The 23,063-nt window shown below is 39.1% G+C and overlaps 2 protein-coding genes across 4 annotated transcripts in view; one reads left to right on the top strand and one right to left on the bottom strand.

Annotated features, from left to right (window-relative positions):
* Window positions 1-1,216: 1,216 nt before the first annotated feature.
* Window positions 1,217-17,250, bottom strand: PPWD1 (peptidylprolyl isomerase domain and WD repeat containing 1). Of its 3 annotated transcripts, XM_032773661.1 has the most exons (11): window positions 17,055-17,250; window positions 14,437-14,539; window positions 13,533-13,633; window positions 12,569-12,689; window positions 10,189-10,636; window positions 9,353-9,543; window positions 8,525-8,714; window positions 6,415-6,596; window positions 5,090-5,171; window positions 2,805-2,987; window positions 1,217-1,571 (listed from the first exon to the last, which is right to left on the bottom strand). In XM_032773661.1, exons 1-11 carry the CDS (start codon window positions 17,233-17,235, stop codon window positions 1,428-1,430), a joined length of 1,926 nt encoding a protein of 641 aa, XP_032629552.1. In that variant the 5' UTR covers window positions 17,236-17,250; the 3' UTR covers window positions 1,217-1,427. The 3 variants fall into 3 exon arrangements, with proteins under 3 accessions (XP_032629552.1, XP_032629557.1, XP_032629555.1); XM_032773666.1 differs by lacking the exon at window positions 14,437-14,539 and having other exon boundaries at window positions 17,055-17,133; XM_032773664.2 differs by lacking the exons at window positions 1,217-1,571; window positions 2,805-2,987; window positions 5,090-5,171 and adding an exon at window positions 5,178-5,974 and having other exon boundaries at window positions 17,055-17,239.
* A 49-nt stretch (window positions 17,251-17,299) lies between these two features.
* Window positions 17,300-23,063, top strand: part of CENPK (centromere protein K) — a 47,624-nt gene continuing 41,860 nt past the window's right edge. Inside the window, exons 1-2 of the mRNA XM_032773667.2 lie at window positions 17,300-17,371; window positions 20,629-20,655. Coding sequence (XP_032629558.1) covers window positions 17,369-17,371; window positions 20,629-20,655 — 30 coding nt within the window. The 5' untranslated portion in view covers window positions 17,300-17,368. The remainder of the gene's footprint in view (window positions 17,372-20,628; window positions 20,656-23,063) is intronic.

Raw genomic sequence — 23,063 nt, 5'->3', positions numbered from 1 at the left:
ATGCTACCTACAGCTATAATCTCTTGTACACTATCTAAATTTATAGACATCAGATCTTTGAAAAAAAAGCATATCAATGGTGTAAGTTTTTTTTTTAAAGGCTAAATCTAATAACCAGTAATTCCATATTCTGCCTGACTCTCCCCAAAAGTCTCTTAGCAATCCTTATTGCATTATTCTGAAGTACTGTAATGATAGAAGCAACCTAATACAAGTGCTGAGTTCAGCTACCCAAAATAAATGGGGAAAGTACAAACCTTCATAAGGAGTGGAAGTTCAAATTACATGCGGCACTCACTTGCAAAGATCCCCTGAAATCCTCTGAGGAAAAGTGTGCTAATCTAGGGTGAAGAGATATTTCAGTTGAACAGGGGAAAAAGCGCTTTGGCATACTGCAATGGTTTTTTTTGTGAACGGGCTACCCTAAATGTTAACCCAATTAAATCTTGTGCTATGGCCTAGGATTAAACGAACCCAACAAATAGTTTTTGACAGAGTTAAAATTACTTTATAAGGAGAGCATTTAGTGATACGATCACGTTTGACAAGTTCACTAGAAGTCTGTAAAGGTGATATCAGTTATCTGCTCTTCAGTTAAATAAATGACATTACTACAACACCTGAAATGGCGAAGAGATCTCAGTAAACCAGGTATTTTAGTGGAAAGAAATACTTGGTGTAGAATTTTAGACAGAACTAGAAGTTTTAGTCTACTGCTAGCAATTAGTGCCCTACTACAGCCCCAAATCAGGCAGCTCATATCAACCTAAACAGGATCTTATGCATTAGTATTTCAGTAACTGACCCTTAGTTTGCCACCCTAAGGATATGCAGTCTCTAAAGGACAGAGGCAAATCCCATGTACTGTCATAGCTTTTTTTTCTAATTTTGGGATGGATGTGCATGCATGTGACAGAAGTGGCTGTGCTGAAAGGCTGTATTAATTAGCAGAGTAGAAACTGCTCTGCAGACTATGAAATGCTCATATTTGCTCTTCCAAAAAATATCAGTTTTGATGGGAAAAACCTATTTTTGGCATGAAATATAAACTCAATAAGGAAAATGCAAACAGAGAAACTCAGTAAAGAAGACATTAGCAAGAGTCATAGGAAGTTAGATTAACATGCTCATGATTATGCAAAATCAGTACCCTTCAGACATTTTGAATGTACAAATACATATAATTTAACATAGAAAAGAGGCAAGAGACAAAAACTTAACATGGTCACCTTTTATTTTAAAATATAAAGTTATTAAAAATATAGTTTGGGGCATTTCAGCTACACGATTGGTGGAGGGGTTGGTGTTTGTTCAGTCCTGGGGGTTTCCAGAGCAAAGAACTATTAAAAAATGAAGTCCCACTGCTCAGTGTGTTTGCTTTTGGGTCCCACACCATTATTCTGAAGGTAGGTTTTTCAAATTTTATTTTACTTCACAGTGATATTAATGATGCTGACATCTTCATATGGTTTGTCAGTTTTGGGATTTACTTTCACATTTGAGATTCTCTGAACAACTTCCATTCCTTTAGTTACTCGTCCAAAGACACTGTGCTTGTTATCCAGCCAAGGCTGTTCAGGGGGTGGAACAAAGAGGAAACAGAATTTTTGATAAAATATTAAGCATTCTGTAGGTTAAATAGTAGGGCAAAGAGATTTAGTGCTAGAATAAGTGAACGCAAAAGCAATTGTAGATTAAGGTTATTAAGTTTTAAGCTTTACACTTTAAAGTGTATTCACTGTTAATTATTCTAACAAGTATACAGTGAAAGCATGTGTCTATTACACTATTCAACAACTCTGAAGCTAGTTCTCAATTTGTTTATACCTAAGCATTAATAAAATCTTGCAAGGCAAAAATGCTAGCTATGCAGTCATTTTAATTCATAGACCTTCAATGGTGAAAAAAAACTTTTCTAAATGGAATATGTTTGCATAAATTCTATTCCAGCCTATCTATATATGAAAACTAATGCTTTCACATGCTTGAAACTCAGTTGTGACAATATAATCCACTTTCACCACCACTAGAAAATGGGTAAAGTTCATATTTGTGAGGAATTAGATCATATGTTAATAACATTTCCCTGTATACCACTACAGCTACCTCAACATCAGCTATTAAATTGTTTATAAATGCCCCTAAAACAGCTCTAAAATGGCAAGTCTCTAAAATAGTAAAATGATGGTGCATATGCAAATTGCTTCTAAGGACATCCACAGACTACAGCATTTTGAAGGGTTTTGTTCTGTTTTGTTTTGTTAAAGACTCACATACCAAAGTTTCCTACTTCTAGTATATAGTGAACTAAGTCACACAACAATGAAAGTATTAATGGAGAGACTTTGGGGCCAAATCTTGACTCTCTGTGCAAAGTCAGAATACAGCAGGCTATAGATAGTAGTAGTATCTATACCTGCTAAATCTTCACAACCCATGCAGAAGTTTTGCCAGTCTTAGTGAGAGGGATATTTTTTAATAAATAAAAATTAAATTTTGATGTTAAGAGCGGAAGATGTAACTCCTGTTAATATAACATTCCATTGTCTACAGTAAGATTTAAAATTTAACATGTGCCTTTTACTCATATTCTCAAGTCTAAAGCCTTTCATAATCACAAGTTTAATCACTGCTTCTAAAGGACATTTTTCAGTTATACTTAAGCAATGTGCTTTTGTCACTTCATTAACTACATAATAGCATCCTTCTTTTTCACTAGAGAACTGGCAAAACTGCTTCTTTACATAATACCATCATGGTTGATCTTCAAATCAGATGTTAACTGGGTTTTAAATATTACTTACAGTTGGTACCACTGTTATGAAGAACTGGGAACCATTGGTATTTGACCCTGCATTAGCCATACTAAGTGTGTAGGGTCTGTCATGTCGTAAAGTTGAATGAAACTCATCTTCAAATTCTCCCCCCCAGATGCTTTCACCTCCCATTCCTGTACCAGTTGGATCACCAGTCTGAATCATAAAACCCTGCATAGGAATTAAACACACCATCGCATTTTGCTGTAGAACATACAAGATTTGTTTTTAAAACTGACAGATTTTTATATAAGATATGCAAGTGTTAGAATAGAACCCAGAGTGCCCCAAATAGTTGGGTGTTTTTTTTTGTTTTTAAATGATGTCTAGCTCATCATCAGAATAAGATTCTCTAACATATCCTGTTGGTGACATAACATGAGAGCCTGTAGGGGTTATGTACCTGTAATTCTGCACCTTCTGCAAAAAAAAGTGTTAAGTTTTATTTTTCTATCCCATACATAAGAAGTTTAAAGCTTTACAAGCTGTCCATTCCTGCAGAAAGCACAGACCTGCCTAACCCCTACATGCCTGCTTTGAGTTCTAAGTCATGTCATATCAGCCTGTTGACACCAGAGCTGGTAGAAAGGGATGAGCATCTAGCATGCCTCTTGGCTTTTCACTTGTGCAGTCTGGCCCCCTTGCATTTTTTTTCCTTTGTTTTTCTTTTATCCTTTGGAAGGAGGGTGTTTTTTGTTTTTGTTTTGTTCCCAACTAGAGATCGATCCCTCTCCCTAGTTCATGTTGTCTTCTGGCACTTTTTCTGCACGGAGGAATCTAGTACCTGTTTCTCATTGTCTAATTCAGCTGGAAAGTAAACACAAGGGAACATCCCAGAGGGAGCCTAGATCCTTTTCTGGGGAGGAAGTGTTAGCAAGGAGTCTGGCATTCTTGCTAGGGGACTATTACTTGACAGCTTTTCTCCAGAGACAAGGGCTGGGGAATTTTAGAATGTTTCCTCAAAGAACTCTCAATGGTTGAAGACAGACTTCCCTGCTGTATTTCAAATGGCAAGGAGCTCTAAACTGCCCTTGCCAAGGGTCTCAGCTGGTGGGGGGATGACACAGATGTCCAGACTCTCAGCTTGTGCTAACAAGCTGTCCAGACTCCGAACTTATTCTCCAGGTACAGCAAGGATTCGAGTGCTGGAAGCAATTGTGGCAGAGCTTCCATTTTGTGTCTCCTGAGAGTGCTTCCTCCTAGTCAAAGGTCCTCTTAGCCTTCAGTTTTTCTTTGGGGCCAACTCCACCATGCCAGAAATGAAGGGGAGAAAGTCTGGGGTGCTCACATTCTGGGAATAATCCCTAAAAATGTTTCATCCTTTACAAGATAAATGGATGAGCAACCTTGGCGCCTTCATGGACAAATCAGAGCTTCTGTATTTGCAGGAAAAGTGATTCAGCCCAAGTGATTTTGACTAGGGAAAGGATAAGGATCAAGGAAAAAAAGAAGTTTCTCTTGCAAAATCATCTTCGTACATCGTAGTTCACAGATCTCAGAATGTGTCATCACAAATATCAGTAGTCTCACTGCAACTTACTTCTACTGGTGTCACAGAGTAATGCATTCTGCGATATCTTCAGTGAACCAAGCACAACCAAGACTTTGCAGAGGGTTTGTTTGCTCGTTTGTTTTGGTTTTGTCCTGGGTAGCCAGGACATTCAGTATAGTAAGGTAGAACCTCAGAGTTACAAACACCTTGAAAATGGAGGTGGTTTGTAACTCTGAACAAAATGCTATGGTGGTTCTTTCAAAAGTTTAATAACTGAACATTGACTTAATACAGGTTTGAAACTTTACTTGCAGAAGAAAAATGCTGCTTTCCCTTTACTTTTTTAGCTGTTTATGTTTAAACACAGTACTGTACTGGTTTTGCTTCTTTTTTTTTTTTTGGTCAGCTGCTGCCTGATTGTGTGCTTAACTGGTCAATTCGTAACTCAGGTTCTACTGTAATCTGCGCTTAGCTCAACATCTCAGTTTTCAGGCTGGCTCTGCAGTTTACCAGCAAGACTACTACTTTTAAACTGAACCATAACCTTACTAAATCATAACATTCTTCAAAATCTAACAGTTCCCTGTAAAGGCTGAAGGTCTCTATGAAACAATTCCAAAAAAGACAATTTAACTGATTTAAATATAATAATTCACCATGCTTAAATATAACAAAAAAAGCAATATAAATGACGAATTCAGACAGAACTGGCACAAATGTTTTATGCTCTGTATTTTGTGTCATACAAACCCACAGGAAAAGCATTAGTCTTGTAAATTACCTTGATAATACGGTGAAATGTGTGCCCATTGTAGTAACCATTCCTGCTGTGTACACAGAAATTCTCCACTGTTTTGGGGCACCTGCAGTTGCATAACAAATTTAAGGCAAGACTAAATAACACTTATCTGTACTGCAGTAGTGCCCTAGGGGCTCCGCCCGAGATCGGGGACCCATTGTACTGGGCACTACACAAAAAACACATAAGACAGACCATGTCTCCAAAGAATGTATAAGCTTAACCGGTAACTGACAAAGAGCAGGAAGCATAGATGGGTGCAATGACTTGCCCGGGGTCACACAGCTGGTCAATATCAGGGCCATAAAAAAAGCCAGTTCTCCCAAGTCCAAGTCTAATGCCCTAACCACTAGACAGTATTTCCTCCCCATAGTTCCACTTACATACTATAGATAAAATTACAAAGTGTTAACAAGTATGAAGTGGAACCAACATTCACAACAGCAGTAGTATGAGGAGGCGCAGATGCTGGGGTACAGAAGTACAGATGAACAAAGAAGATTTTATTCATCAACAGTTGTACAAGAACCCTTCTCAGTTATGTGCCAGCAGTTGAACATAAATGGGATAATGTTCATGCATAGTTGCACATAAAACTTTCTCCATTATAGGATACAGTTTTGATGGAGAAGGTAGCTCTTGTGAGAGGTTTCAGGTTTGCAATGGCACCAAAAGTAATTGCTTTATGCATAAATTTCGAGTTGCAGGATGCATCATCCCTCTGGTTTAGAAAGCTGTTGCCAGATCTGCTGCTGCCAACCACATTTTCTATTCTCCTTTCCTCTAGACTGCATGAAATAGCACAGCTCTGTTATCTCTGCAGTAACACCTAACTTGCACAAAACAGTGCTGATATCACACGAGCATCTGGGGGAGAATCAGAAAAAGGTCAAAACAAGGTAAAAAGAGCAAATCCATAAATCAAAAATAAAACAACACAGAAGAAAGGAAAAGTAGTAGGTGAGATCTGACAAACTTAGACATGATACAAGCAGACATGGGAGGGGATTTACAATTTCTAAGGAGTACTCCAACAACAACAAAAAATATTGAGAACCACTGCCCCTGCTGCTGCTTTAAGCTATTTTTTGCCCCTAGTGTGGTTGCTAACATCCCAGCAGTTTGATTTATATAATTAATTAGGCAAATATGCAACCAATAATATTATGTAATAGGAATCCTTGGATGAGGAGCAGGGGAAATCAAATTATAAGCAGTCCTCCTGCCCCAGTAACTGACAACAAAACAGCCTCAAAGAAAGGAACAATAAAAGCAAAACTACTTTTAAAAAGGTACAAAATACATACTCAACAGGGAAAAGCTTGACATGAATATCTCCCATGCTTGTGTGAATAATGGCACTATCAGAAACCCTTTTGGGGCCTTCAGCTTGAGTGGCTGCCATGACCTCTTCCTTAGATGGTTTCTCATTAAATACATCTCTGTCAGAATCTGCACTCTTTGTATCTTCTGGTTCACGTTTAGTAAACTGAAGAACAAAAAGACAAAAGGTTGCTACCTTTATATTTTCTTATTTAGATACCATACAAAGCTTCCCAGCTAAAAGTCAGTGAGAAAGATCATATTATAAAAGTCTATCTTCCTGCATTTCAGTATGTGTGAAATAAAGACTGACAGTCCTTCCACCTGCAGATTAAAGGTAACAATTTCCAGTCCAGATATAAGCCAGTTAGTTTATAAGTCGACCCCCCTCGCAAGATGGATAAGTAAAAATGGAAATTTTTTATGACCCATGCATAAGCCGACCCTATAATTCAGGGGTTGGCAAACTTTGGCTCCCGGGCCAGCAGGATAAGCTGTCGGCAGGCTGAGATGGTTTGTTTACCTCGAGCATTCGAAGGCAGTGAGGTAAACCTAAGTAAACAAAATGTGTCCCAGCCCACTAGCTGCTCACTCTAAAGGGCCAGGACAGTAACTGATGGGGAAATTTGAGAGGGGGGAGGGACGCACAGGGTGGGGGGGGGAGAGAAGCTGAGAGTCAGGGGAGTAACCCCTGTGACTACTCCCCACATGACCCCACCCCTAGTCCAGGTCCTCCACATTCTCCCCATTCCATCCCTTCCCATTTTAGCGGGGGCAGGCCAGGGAAGGATGTGTCTGGCCTGGCTGAAGCTGCTTCAGCAGGCTGGGCGGCACGGCGGCAGAGTGCTCCGGTGGGCCGAATGGCACGGCTGCAGCCTGCCAGCCCCAAGCTGCAGCTGCTTCAGAGGCTGGGGGGAGAGCAGCATTCCCAGAAGTGGAGAGACTCTGGCCCCGACTCTTCCCTTCTTGCTCTGCTGCCTCTCCCCCTCTCTATACCTGTTCATAAGCCGACCTTCTCTGATGCTTCCCTTTTTTACTAAAAAAATGTGGCTCATGAATGAGTATATCGATAGTTTTTTGTGATCTCTCCCCCTTATACCTTTCGCCTGCCTTTAACATTGTTTTATTTAAAAGGGAAGAATATAAAAACGTGTACAGGTAAAGTACACTCATACTCAGGCAATGCTCCTTGTGCTAGGATCAGACAGAATTCGAAGTCTCCCTTGATCTCATTACACGGATATAGTAAGTACTCTTATTCTGTCTTCATACTAATCTAATACTATAGAAAGGCAATGATTAATTCAAAGAGCCATTTTCATCCACAGCAATATGATCCCTAGACTAGTGCTCAAAAGGCAGAAGACAAAACTAATTAGAGAAAACACATAATAAAAGGTCAAACAGTAGAGAAATGCCAACATACAGCACCAAGTGTGTACATTATAAAGTTTCAGATGGCAATTACAGTCACTGAAATACACTATATATTTGCTGTATGTTTGATAAATAAAAAAGTCCCAGATCCTGTCAACTTTTCTTCCTGGTCTGTACTTTTGCAAGTTGTGTGTTCAGTTCTATAATTAACTTCTGACAGTTTAGGGTACACACACTTGGTAACAATCAAGGTTAAGCACAAGTACTAGTTAAGCAAATGACAGTCAGGTTTCTGCACCAAATGTCTGTTACTTGTCTATACAGTGCTTAGCACAAATGAGCCCTGATCCTTCATTAGGCTTCCCAGGCACTACAGAGTAATTACATAGCTATATACAAATATAGCTTCAAAAGAAATCCTAACTACCAAACACAGGAACTAAAACTTTACTAAGATATAAAGGAGTCCAAGATTCACAATTTCTTGACTAACTCAGTAAAAACTGAAGGATCATAAAGCTAATCTCAGATAAATCCAAGCTAAAAATTCTGAAATACTGTTGTAATTTAAGGAGCCTTGTCTGGGAAAGTTGTCACTAGCAAAATTCTTCAAGTCAAAAAGCACTAAAAAAGTCTGTGAGAAGTTGTTTAAAAAACACACACACACAAAACTGAATAATTTCTATCTTGGATTAGTCTAACAGAAACCATACCTACCATGTAAAACCTGTTCTTTTTGAAAGATGTGCAGACTATTGTTGGATCTGCCTGGATATTCTGGAGTACAGGGTTTTCAGATGCTTTCATCTCTATAGTGGTTGCAGCACGATGTTTCTTTGCTACACCTTGGAACAAAGCCAGTTGCATCACCCTGATATTTTCCTGTTTGCCTAAGATACGAACACACCTATAGTACATGGTGTTCAAAAACAAAAACAAAACAAAAAAAAGTATGACTACTGTTAAACTTCCATGTCATACAGTCAGTCTCCTCCAGCCATAACTAGACTCTTAGCAGAATTCAAGAAACACTGCTCTTCATCTTATCAAATATATGTGTCGCTATATATAGAGGGAGGGAGGGGGCAGGAGGGAACGCTATTACAAGTTTATTTACAATGCTTTCCCTTTTCAAAACTCTTACAAAAAAACTGACTACTCAGCCTTTCCTACCCTAAAAATCCCCAAACCATCGATCCTCATTTATTCTACCATGCAGAATTATAAACAAAAAACGGTCATTAACTTTCCATTAGTGTATCTGATTGTATTTACTATGAGCCAGAAATTGACTGCCTGTGCAAAATAATTATTCCAAGGATTTTTATGCATATCTTCTCTCATTTTACCAAGTTTTAAGCCATAAAATTCAATATTTGGCATACAAACAGTTCATTTTCAACCTAATTCTGAAGAAACATAAAGATCTATTGACATGCAAAATTTTAAATGGAACAAGAATATTAAAAAATTGGCTGAAATTATAGACTCTTTGAGACTAACCATTATATGTAGGTGCATAAACACAGTTGGAATAAGACTTACCGGTTAGTTTCTACATTTATGACCTTAATACCCAGCATTGTTCCATAGAGCACAAAGTGTCCAGTTTCATCAAAAATTATGTTAATTAACCTGACTGCATCCACCTTCTCCAACTCACGCTCAACAGCCATACGTCGGCCAAACTCCATGTCTGGCAGCTGTTGTCTCATCTGTTGCAGCTCAGTAAACATCTACAGAAACAAGACAATCAATCACCAATGGTATGAATATACAATAAATGCTATGATCTAGCAAAGGATTGAAACACATACTTAACTTTCACTTCAGTAGAATTACTCAGCTATTCACAAGCTTAAATAAATGTTTGAGTGAATCATTCAAGTATTTTCTTTAGCTAACGCAGGAACTGAAATATACACAATTAGAATTATTTTTCTTTTGACTATCTAAACTCAAGCTGTAGTTAGCATCCAAGACCCTGGCAATGAAAAAAAAGTATGTTTGCTCTAACAAAGCAATCTTTAAAAAGATTTTTCCCCTTACATTTTTTTCCTGATTTTGATTAAAGCAGACATTTTTTTCAAATGCTTTCTAGCAAAATGGGCAGTCTAGCTGCACAAAAATTACATTTCCTAAATGAAAAACAGCAATTAAATTTCAAAGTATATTTAGCACAGATTAACATGTAGAAGTTAGATACCATAGAAGTATAAGATTAAAAGATGCTAATATAGAAAAAAACTCCTTTGTAATATAAGGTAAATAATAAAACCCATCTTTAAAAAAACTGGTGATAAAGTAGATAAAAGGTACTGGGGAGTAAATTAATATACAAAAAAAGAAAAATCAGAATATAGAAGGAAAATTGAACTCACACTCAGGGATTCATCAAAGACTCTCATAAGCTTCCCAGTCAAGAACCTGAAAATTCTAACTTTTCTATCGGAACCAATAGTGGCCATTTTCTTGCCATCAGGTGAGAAACATATACTGGATGGGTAAGCTTTACATTTAGCAAATTCATATAAATCGGTGTCTGTTTTATACTCCCAGTTCACATTTTTGGGGAATTTATATTCATGAGGAGTCCCAGTCCAGTATTCAATCATTCCAGACTTGTCAGAAGACACTACTACTTTGTAGGTGGGGTTCAGCCGTATCTGAGTAAGAGGGGATGTATGGAGTTTATCAAAAACATGAAGTGGCTGGTTATTTCCTCGACCATCATATATAAATATTTTTCCTGTGCTCTTCTCAGAAGATGCAACAGAAGATATGGCATCTCCAGGGCAGTATATCCATTCACACTGGCCAGGGCAGTAGCTGGAACAGAAAGTAGAGGAAAAAGCAAAAACAAAATAAGCACGCCTTGATTTACCTAGATAGATATGCTAAATAGACAAGGTGGGTGATGTAATATTTTTTATAGGACTAATAAAAAATATTACCTCACCCACCTTGTATGTTTAATATTCTAGGATCAAAATGGCTATAACAATACTGCAAACACTTGGCTACACATTCGTCCACAGGCTAGATTTCTGTTCAGTATTATTTTCTATATTACAGATAAAGAGAGATCAATAATTTGATAGTCCAGAACATATGTAGCAAGCTATCTCCTCAACTTTTTGAAGTCAAGTGAACTATCAATTTGAAATCAAATGGCAGAGGCAATTTTTGGGTAGAATTATTATTTACTAGCTTTGGATAATATGTCGTCTATGAAAATTCAGTGGTGTATTACTGAAGGAATGTGCCAGTTACCTAATCTCTGCTCTTCCACAATGCTTCACAAAGTAGTTGTGACAGGAAGTTAGGGTACAGACGGTAGGTGGGGAAAATAGGGATGTGATCCATTACAATATCTGGTGTGGAAATCTATTAGTACTAAACCTTCATGACAATAGCATTTCTTCTCTGTCCTGAAATTGATAATTTAAAGTCAGATTTTGGCACAACTGAAAACAAAGGCAGCTGTGCCATCAAATTCAACAGGAGCAGGATCGGGTCCCGCAATAAGTCACCAGGACTGTATTACAAATTGATTAATAAAAAGATCAATAGATTATAAATTGCAACAAACCACGAGGACCATATTATATCAATCAAGAATTCTGAAGGAATTTAAAATGAAATGGTTTAGCTGCTAACAAAGATATTTACTCTAATTAAAATGAACCAGAGGATTGAAGAATAGCCAATGTTATGCTTATCTTTTAAAAGGATGCTAACAGATACTCTGGGAATCATCTGATACTGAAATAAGTCTCATTGGTCTATCAGCTAGTTGAAACAATACTAAAGCTAGAATTATGAAAAACAAAAACTAACATTATATAATACAAAGAACCAGGACAGCCTCCGGAAACAACTATGCTATCTAGAATTCTTTGACAACTCAACTAGCAAATCCCTAACAATTGGTAGATTATTTTGCAAGTCCAAAATAATTTTGGTAAAGATCCTCAAAAAAGAAGCTATTAAGGAAATTAAGTAGTTGTGGCATGAAAGCCAAAGTTCTGTCATGGATTAAAAACTGGTTAAGAGGCAGAAAACAAGAGAACAGCTGTCAGTCACAATGGCAGTACAGAGACCAGACTGTGATCAGCTCTCCAGTTAAAAACAGTAGCTCCTACCCTAACTGCATTGATTTAAAAACTGGTTGTACGTGGACTGTTAAATATTAAAAGTAAGTAGAAAAGGTAAGGTAAACTGAGAATAGGATTAAAAAAATAAAACAAAACAATCAGCCCTAATAGAAAAACACTGTTTATTTCACTATGTGAATATCGCAGTAATAGGTGTGGTACAAAATGCCTATGTTGATATGATACTTTCAGAATGAGAAATACTAAAGACCTGACAAGAACTTTCTGTGGGCTATAGAACACTTGTTTTTTCATTGTTTTTGCTCTCTTATGAGATATGATTACCATCATGTATCTTGTCATATGTTATATGACACATATCCTCAAATGTCAGGTGCATGTCATACTGAAAAATATGAAAACTTTGTTGCACACTTTTTACAGCAGGAGATTAAAGCCACATATAGTACAATTCTACATATATCAGGAAATCTCTAAACTGCTGGGCACACACTCCCTTAACTTAGTTAAATAAAGGCTGATTGGAATTTTTTCTTTTTTAAACTTAAAATGATCAATAATAATTTGGTTTAATTCACTCTTATTCAAAGTCCTCAAACACTTACGATCACCAAAAATGTTTTTACAGAATGAAATGACTTACCCAAGTTTCAGCATGTTGATCATATCAAAGTTCACTACATCAAACACCTTCATTGCTTTGTCATCCCCAACAGAACAGAATAATGCCCCTTCGGAACTAACTGCAATACTCTCAATGACCCCTGTTACAATAAACCCAATATAATATTAAAACATGGAAGAGACAGATACAACGTTCAAAACAAAGCATGAAGAGTATCTGCCACTTTGAAGGATTATTCAATTAAAGCTGTAGTACAGAATGATAAAATACACAATACTATATACAACAACTGCAGGCTCTAAATATTGTTCTCAGATCTGAACAACATTTTAGAGCCTGCAATTGTTGTATATAGTATCTGTACTTTAAAGCTGTAGTACAGAATAATAATAGAGTTCTACATTGCACTGTTCATGTCTGCATTGTCTTGGGGCAGTTAGCCACTCTATAGAGAATTAGTGACCCAACATAAAATTGCTTATTTTTTTAATTGCTCCACTAATCCCACTTAAGAAAATAATGTATTTTTTTTGGCTCAGAAAAGATCAAATTTTATATCTGTAAACATACTTGTTGAAGTCAATGGTAGCAATTAAACTTTTGGAAGGACTCTAAATAATATATTTTTAAAGCTGATTGTTACATCTAATTAAAGATAGCTATTTACAAGTTTTACTGTTACCATGAACAATCAGTATCATCAAGTTCAAAAAATGAAGCACAGAAAAATTATAAAATAAATTGTTAAGAATCCTATAAACCATACATCTAACAAACATTAAAGTTTATTTCTACACTAACTCCTAATCCCTCAGAATCCTACTGCATAATGGAGAAGGATCAGATACTCCAACTTTGGAGAACACCTGATGAAACAAATATTTAACTACTGCTTGATATTGCAAATATAGAACATAGATAGTAGAGTTGAAGAAAAATTGTATTCTAATAAAAACACATCAAATACAATATAATCTCTTACCTAAATGGCTACGAAAATGTTTAACAAATTCAATCCCTTCTTCTACTTTCTTCCAGAATTTGACATGTCCATCATGGCTGGCAGTTATGATAAAATCTGTCCTGCAATGGTAAGAGTATTAATTGAAACATAACGTTAAAAACTAGAGGGTGGAAGGGAAGAATCAATAATGGTGTACAAGATCAATTTTTACTAGTACAGCATAGCTATTGAAATGGATACGCATTTTTTTCCCCTTTTTCCTCATTCAGAAAAGTACAACATGAATATGTAATATATTTGCAAATAGTGGGTAACAGCTAATATCAAGACCTTACATAGTAGTACAATATTCTTTATATCTTAATGTAAACAATCTTGAGTCTGTCAAAGTGTGCAGTAGCAGTTCCATCTCAGTATTAATAATTAAAAAGCAAGATATTACCTTCCCACACTGTGACTTGATTTGTAAAAAGACTACACCAACTGAAACAACACACTTGAGTCTTATTTTTTTCATGCTAATATTGTTAGAAGTAACATGCAATTATAAGAGGTTAGAGATTTTTTCTGTCTCTGCAGTTGTTTACTTTCTGATGCATTTGATGTATAGCTTCTCCTGCTTGTGTAGTTATTTCACATTGAAACAGGGATGAGAAAACGTAATTTAAGAACAGGAAAATGGGATTTTAAATCCACAAAACTAAGCAAGGGGTTACACAGTACTACTTTTAAATTGACTAGATTTCAAATGTGTGTCTCTTTAACCAAACCAAATCTATTTGAATTAGCTCTGAAAAATTTAAAATCTCACCTCCAAAATCATCAAGTTCCATTAGGAAAGTGTCTGTTAAAAAAAAACTTCCTATCATAATCACATAAAAGTTTTGGGACTGCAAGACACTGTGAAAAACAAAAGACTCACTTAGTACACACTACATGTGTAATGACATCTCTGTGCATGTAACTGCGTTCATACATTGAAGCACTCGGAAGATTTTCAAGGTAGACATGTTCAAATTCAAGGACTGAACAAAATAAGAGAAAAGCAGAAATTATTTCCTTTTAATAAATATTATATTTCATCTTCTGCTCTTTATTATTATTTACACTTGGATTAGTTTACCTGCATTAGTTTTAGTAAAAAAGGTGAGATATCAGAGCATCATACTAACATTATGAATGAGATTTCTACCACTATTTTTTGAACCTGGATCTCCCAACTGCTGGCATGCTAGAAACAGCTAATCTCTCATTTCATTACTATTTAAATAAGCACACCGTTTTAAACAAACAATTACACCTGTTTTCTGAAATGATAAAACAATATTAGTGCCAAAGGCCAAAGTCTGTCCCTATATGCATTTTCTCCCTCCCTCTCCCCCACTCCTAATTAAGTTAACTTGAGCGTCCAAGGTCAGAATTTGGCCTTATGCAAATATTTCTTTAAAGTGCATTATTTCTCATATAAAGGAAACCTTTCACAAAGAAGACTTGACAACAGACTATTACTATAATTTTCAGAAATTTGGGGACATGTATTTAGAATCAATACATCTCAGGTTGAAGTGTCATAATTTATTCCAAGAAGAGAGATAACTAGTCATGACCCGAGGTTTAAGGATTTATGTCCCTTCTAAACACAGTTTTTCCTTTTTATTCTTACTAGTCATTGTGTTATTCTCTGGAACACATACAGCTTTGCAAGATTCAAAATAGATTGCACATTATATGGATAATAAGAACATTCAGTCACAAACTGGTAAGGATTAAAAGAAAAAACAATGTTTAGAAGGGGCATAAATCCTTAAGCCTCAGGTCATTCGGTTTGCTACAGTCATGGACATCATTATCCTCTGTTTGATATGTTAACTGAAAACAAAGTCCACTTATATAGGTATCTGAAGTTACTGCTTCTTATTTTAATTGAACATATTCTTGTTTTTTTCCTCTCAAGAAAGTATCATCTAGGGACAGCACACCAAAAATAACTAATATTAGAAAAGGTGGTCTATAACTACAGTCATGAAAGAACTCAAAAACAAACAAATCGTCAATCTTCTGTTACAAGGTGACAATATCTGAACAATAAGAAATGTGTTTACTGACAGAACAGATGTAATCACTGTTACTTTTGAGCACTCAAAAACATGTCAGGTACCTCACAAAGGTTGTAATAACATTGTACCTGCCCTGTAGAGTTTGCAGTGTAAGTTTGACATGACAAAAATGTGTGATTCATAAACAGACTAAAGGGAAAGGAGAGAAAAATGTGACAATATCACATCACACAATTATTGAACAGGGAAAGTACATATCTTGGAAGTTCCTTTGGCTTTTTTTTTTTTTTATCTTTCTCCTTCCTTTTTTGGTGGTTTTCATTAAGCAACTAAATCAGCTTCATCATTTGTATGTCACTATTTAAGATCTAACAATTGCATCTCTACCCATTTCATTAACAGACTGCAAAAAGAATCAGATTCTTTATGGTCCAACTCCTTAAATGACAACTGTAGCTATTTATCTAGCGGGAGGCTACTGCACTCATTGCTATTTAATTTAGTAGGCCTGTGTGCGGATGAAGAGTCAATCCCATGTTTGTATTATGGCAGAATCCAGGATGCAGATGTCAATCAGGCAACTCTGTTAAAACTGTAGCAAGAAAATAACAAGCAGCTGATTGCTAGTAGTTGTCTATTTTTGAGATTTTAAGCTTTGTAAAGAATCTGTTCATGCAGGTGTTCTCCAAGAAGTATGTCTGTTGCTTTACCCTAGCTTTACAAATAAAATGTGATCTTCCTTGTAGTGAAGTTAAGCTTTTTCTTTTGGATGGAGGAGTAATTAATCTTCATAAGTGAAAGCATTTCAAACTGTAGGCCTCAGTGCACATGCTTAACTTCCATACTGTGAATAGCAGGGTGGCTCGTGGTAGTAAAGTTAAGATTGTGCCTGTTTGCACAGTCAAAGCCATAGTAAGTGACATCTCGAAGTATCTGTTCCTATAAGCCTCTTTCTTAAGGCCAAGAGACACATGAGAGATTTACACCAAGGAAAAGTTTCAAGTTCTTGTGCTGAGCAACCTTCAAAACAAGTCAGAGAATGCAGCATCTTAAATATTTTCCTTTGTTGCATGAATAGAGAAACCACTCTTTGACAAAACGCATATCCACGTACTGCTCTTAGCCAATTCTACACCGAAGACAACAAACTTTACAGCACTGGCATGAAAATTCACCAGCTAGGGCACAACGTTTTCCCGATCACCTTTTATAACAACAAAACAAAGGTACTTTTGTTATTTTTTAAGAGAAGGAGAAGGAGCTACTCATTATGGACACGAGGCTGGATCACAGCCAGGTTGGGGGCAGTTTTGACTCTGTTCTCTCAGAAATGCCAGCGGTGCAAGTGTTTCGGAGGCGTTTACCATCGCTCCGGCACCCTTCCCGACCGGAGCCCGTATCCCAGCGCCCGCCCGTCCGGACTCCCATCCCGGACCACCCCGCTCCCCTGTGTCCCAGACCAGGGCGCGGCTCTCCGCGTTACCTCTCCTCTTTTTGGCCTGCGCAGCCTCCCCCGGGAGGGGCCCGACCCAGCGCTCCTCTTCCTCCGGTTCCTCGTCTCCATCCCCAGCTACAGCGCCCGCCGCAACCTCCTCAAGCTTCCGCCTCTTACTCTCCGAGTCGGCGGAGGCCATGTTAGTGTGCGTCACACTCCTGCGACACATCCCGCCTGGGCGCCCGAAAGTGAGAGCGGCAGCGCTTCTCGCCGTCAGCCGGACACAACCAATGAGAGCGGAGCGCGCGCAGATTCAGGCGCGTCGGGACCCGCTCAGGTCGTCGTGAGGACTCGAGCTCGCCATGGTAACGGGCTGTTTCTCCCCATCTGTAGGGTCCCCTCCCGAGTGTCTGCGCCTCAGTTGCCCCAGGCCGCGCAGGCTGCGGGGAGTCCCCGTTAACTCCCCTAAAGGCCGCAGACGGGGGTTATGCCTAAGGGGCCGCTCTCTGGGAGACCCAGTAACCACCCACCAGTCCTGCTGTGGGGGCGGGACCTGCTGCTCCCAGGCTGTCTGTTTCCATCGCCATGGGTGACCCCTCCCGACTGCCCTGAATCGCCTGGGCTAATGCCTTGCCAGGGCTGCTGCCCCCGGTGCCCCTGTCTCCCCTTTCGTCACCTCTCACCCCGGCACCTCATGCGGTGTGTAAACGCTCCACCGAAGTGCAGCAGTACGGGGGAAGGGGCAAAGGACTCAGGCTTGCTCTTATGTCCATGCAAAGCAAAGGAGGCCTTGGTTTTTACAGGTTCAGTCCAGCCTTCCCACAGTAAGTTGCATAAGTGTTAAGGTGTTCTATCTTGGACGGACAAAGGGTTTTTTTCATTTTCTCTTCATATGAGAGTTTTTTCCAGGCTTTTAATCATTCCCCATGCTCTTCTCTGACCTTCCCCTAGTTACACAAATGAAGAGTCCTGTGGCACCTTATAGACTAATATGAAAGCTTATGCTCCAATACATCTGTTAGTCTATAAGGTGCCACAGGACTCTTTGTTGCTTTTTACAGATCCAGACTAACAAGCTCTTGAGGTCCCTTCCAATCCTAATAATCTATGATTCTATGATTCTAAGCTTACCCCTCTGATAGTTACACAATGTTCTTTCTGAGATGCGGTGATCAATACTGCGTGCAGTATTCCATGGCGGTCACAGCATTGATTTATCTATTATAACATTTTAGGTAGTCTTCTCCATGCAGCTCCTTATGCATTATAACATTTTGTTCTCTCTTTTTTTTTTCTTTGAACTGAACTGAACATAGATTTTCATTGAACTTTTTCTAGTAACCACCTGGTTAGATTGATGTAGTTTATTGATATACCAGTAAGGTGAAAGAGTAGTTAAATTTTTTCCATCCAATGTGCATAACTTTTTATTGTTACCAACTTGTCTCTGTTCCTGCCACCCCCAGCCCTTCAGTGACAACCCGCCCTTGGGAACAGGGTTGGGAACTTACCGGCCGCCTGTGGAATCCAGCTGGGCAGGAGCAGGGGAGCTCCAGTGGAGCATCCTGGTGACCAAACGCTACAGCCACCTCCACTGACGAGAGCCACCTCTGGCACCATGCACACAGTGGGCTATCCAGAGTCCCTGAAGAGACTGCGTGGTGCAGGGTGCCGATCCTAGCTGCCAGCGCAAACACCAAGGCAGCAGATCTCACTGGCCTTGGTAACAGCTATTCAGGAGCAACAACCAGGCGCTGCAGGGAGGGGCTGATGCTTTGCCACTCTCCCTCAATCTCTGCCCATGCGTTGGAGGCTGTCGGCTGCATTTGAGAAATGCTGCTTTAGTTTGTTGACTTCACTAGAGGCAGATTTCTAAATTTTGCAGGATTTCTGCTTGGCTCAAGTAGTCTATTGAACATTTCCACCTAACCTTGCCTTCCTGGTTTCCTTTTCATTTAGCGATGATAACTTCTGAGATTCTATCCAAGCCACTTCTAGGGATTTTACTTGCTTTACTTTTAGCTTTAGAGCCATTTTGACTATCATTTTACTGAAATCTCCTTTTCCAGAGTTTAGTGTCACCGTTTTTTTGTTATTCTACCTGAGTTTTCGATGTTGAAGAATGTAGGAGTGTTGGATTTTTTGCCAAATTTCCGTACTGCCAAATGTATTTAGAGAAGAGGACTAAGAATTTCCCATTTCTCTGTAAGCTTAGAGCAGATCTTAGCCACAGCAAACTATTTAACTATTTGCATTTCTCATTTAGTCTGTCTTAAGGTTGGTGTGGCTTTTTTTTTGTTTTATTATCATCATCATCTGTAGTTTTGGTCACAAGCTTTTCTGTGTTCAAACCTGCTACTTAAAAGCCATATTAATACACAGGAGATTTGCATATATGTATGCTAATAATTCTGAAGCTGTTTTACTTTACAGCACTGTAATAATCTGTATCTGGAATTTAACAAGACTGTTGGGAGGTAACACCGGTTATTTTCTGTTTGTAGGAGAGGGTAGAAGCAGCTCCTTGTCTCTATTTCTAATTGTTTGAAATCTGGAGTGTTCTTCAACTACACCTCTACCCCGATATAACACGGTCCTCAGGAGCCAAAAAATCTCACTGTCTTATAGGTGAGACCACGTTATATCGGATTTGGTCCGGTACGGCGTACTGGCCTGGTCCGACTTCCCCGGCAGTGATTTAAAGGGCCCAGTGCTCCAGCCGCTGCGGGGAGCCTCCGGCCTTTTGAGTCACCACTGGAGCTCCGGTGCCAGAGCCCCAGAGGGGATTTAAAAGGCCCAGTGCTCCAGCTGCTGTGGGGAGCACTGATCCCTTTAAATCACTGCCGGAGCTCTGGCAGCAGGGCACTGGCAGAGATTTAAAGGGCCTGGGGTTCCCCGCAGCAGCCAGAACCCCGTGCCCTTTAAATCACCGCCCAAGCCCAGCTGCCAGAGCCCCGGCAGGAATTTAAAGGTTCTGGTGCTCCAGATGCTGTGGGGAGCCCCGAGCCCTTTAAATCCCCACTGGAGCTCTGACAGTGGGGCTCGGGCGGGGATTTAAAGGGCCCGGGGCTCCCCGCTGCTTTACCACGTTATATCTGAATTCGCGTTATCGGATCGGGTTCTATTGGGGTAGAGGTGTAGTTTGGGAACGGTCTTGTATATTTAAAAAAAATATTCCTGGTATTTCCTTTTAATTATTGTTACTGCTTTCTGACTGACATACTTCTCATACGTAGTCTTCCCTTATGTTGGCATTCAGAGTAAGAATATAGAATTCTGAATCTGATTCAGGATATATACTTCTATGAAGACAGTGAAACCCACCCCCTCAGTCCTGCAAGTTATTCAGTGTAGGTGGCCCATATGTCGCTAAGGAGCCTAGTTGAAGCTAATGTGATTCTGCAAGGATACAGGGGTCTGCCTACATGAAATACACAGAGGATCTAGGCCTAAATAATTATTAAAGTAGTGTGGATATAGACTTGAACTGAGCCAAAAGTGATGTCATATGAAGCAGCACAGAAAGATTGTTAGCTTTGTTACAAGCCATATATTGTAAAAGAAATAGATATTACAAAACTTTAGTGGTCAGTATCACTTATTTTTTGTGGTTTTGTTATAGGATAAACAAGATGAACTTTTAAAGGAGGTATGTACACTTCTGATTCATTTATTTGGTTATTTTTTAAATTTAAGTAAATTGTTTGTGGCTGTTCTACATAAAGCTAAGTTTAAAGAAAATGTTCCTTGAAGATATTAGAGGCAATTTGTCAGGTAGTTCAGGTTGAAAACTTGGGATAGATTTATTATAGGAAATAATAATAATAATAATAGAAGTGTTCTTATAAATCGCAAGCTTAAAATTTATTACTTTAAACTCATGTATTTTTATGTTGCCATTGAATGTGTTTGTCGTTCCAAGGGGACTATAGATCTCACTATCTATGTTCTCTAGTTTTTACTTCTGAAATGATCTTTGTAGGGAAAACTAAATCCATATATATTTTTTAAACCTGGTGTCCACTGAAGTATTTTAAAAAAGAACAGCAATTGTTTTTGCTCTGTTTCTTATTGAGTAATCTCACTCCTGGATTTTAGACATTTTATAGCAGCATAATTATTTTGTTTTACCTACCTTTTTTATAAAGGGCAAAGTACACGTTTTCATTCATTCAAAAATGTAACAATTAGTCATATTTTCTGTCCTCAGCATTCTTGTGAAGAAAGGAAGTATTAGTAATGCTTCCCATTTTACAAATGGGAAATTGAAGCACGGAGATTAAGGCTTTGATCCTTCAAACACTTACGTAGATGAGTAACTTTATCTTTGGGTGTAGACCTGAGCTCATTGAGAATTTCCATGTGCACAAAGTTAGTTATGCATAGGAGTTAACAGGACTAGGCATATGTGAAGTGCCCAAGGTCACACAGGATGTCAAACCGAGATCCAAGACTCAGGATATGTCTGCACTACAAAATTAGGTTGATTTTATATGTCAGCATTGAGCCTTCAATTTAAGCAAGTTGATTTTGCATGTCCTCACTATGCTCTTTGTGTCAGCAGAGCACATTCTCACTAGCAGGGCTTGCATTGACTCATGGAGCACTGCACTGTGGGTAGCTATCCCACAGTGCCTGGAGCCGAATGGAATGTTGGGTTGGGCTTGGAATGCCTCATGGGACCAAAACATTTGCGTGAGTGGCTATGGAAACATGGCATTAGCCTCCCATGATGCACTTACCTGACTCTTTCCCTTCCTCCCTGAAATCAATGGCAAACAAGCCAAGCCTTTTTTGCGCCTTTTTTCCTAAGCCTGGGTTACCTGCACAGATGCCAAAGCACAGCAAACATGGACTCTGCTTAACTGTACACTGTTGTTCTGAGCATTGCAAACACCTCACGCCTTATCCTGCAGTATTTGGTCAGCTGAGGCAGGAGCTGCCACGTGGAACAATGTGATGCCACCCAAGCCCTGCTGGAAGCCATGGAACGGAGCAATTCGCAAATGCTGGTCATGCATTTAGGGATTAATAATAAGAATTTTAGTTATAAATTGGGCACACATCAGTTGGAAGTAACAGAGGAGGAGAAGGACCTTGGAGTATTGGTTGATCACAGGATGACTATGAGCCGCCAATGTGATATGGCTGTTAAAAAAGCTAATGCAGTTTTAGGATGCATCAGGCGAGGTATTTCCAGCAAAGAATAAGGAGGTTAGACCAGATATAAGGCACGGTGAGACCCAATCTGGAATACTGTGTTGCAGTTCTGGCCCCATTCAAACTGGAACAGGTTCAGAGATGGCTCCTAGGATTGATCGAGGAATGGAAACTCGTCCTTACTTGGGTCCTTGTTTAGCCCATGGGATCTGCATTACATGAGAGGAATATTATTTACCAGAAGGTAAAGACATTTAGACTTGGAAATTAAAACGAAGTGATAACCATTAAGGAGATCTACGCCTCGAGGCGGCAGACTACGTATAAAGTTTATGGAAAGGATGTATGATAATAGATTGGCAATTATCTTTCAGTATGTCACCAGTGGTCATGTGATGGGAAGTAGATGGAAAATGGGATCTGAAGGGGAGACTTCTTCCCTGAAAGTGCCGGCTGGTGAGTCTTGCCTCCACCATGCTCAAGGTTTAGCTGATCCGTCAGATTTGGTGGTCGGGAAGGAATTTTCGGCTCCGGGCAGATTGCAGGAGCCACTGGAGCGTTTTTCTCCTTCCGCTGCCATTGTGGGGCACGGCACGTGCCGGAGGATTCCTGCAGCCTTGAGTCTCAAACCACAATTTGAAGACTTCAATAACTCAGACATAGGTTAGGGGTTTGTTATAGAAGTGGATGGGTAGGATTCTGTGGCCTGCTTTGTGCAGGGGGTCAGACTAGATGATCATAATGGTCCCTTCTGACCTTAAAGTCTATGAGTCAGTCACTCATCACCTTAACATGGTGGAGCGCTGCTTCTGGGCCTGGTAAACAAACACTGACTGGTGGGACTGCATAGTTATGAATGTGTAAGGCCACTTTCATGGAACTGTGCGAAGAGCTTTC

This window comes from Chelonoidis abingdonii, chromosome 6 (genome assembly GCF_003597395.2).
Source record: "Chelonoidis abingdonii isolate Lonesome George chromosome 6, CheloAbing_2.0, whole genome shotgun sequence".
Lineage (NCBI taxonomy): Eukaryota > Metazoa > Chordata > Testudines > Testudinidae > Chelonoidis > Chelonoidis abingdonii.
Note: the sequence above shows the minus strand (reverse complement) of the source record. Positions and strands in the feature narration are given on the sequence as shown.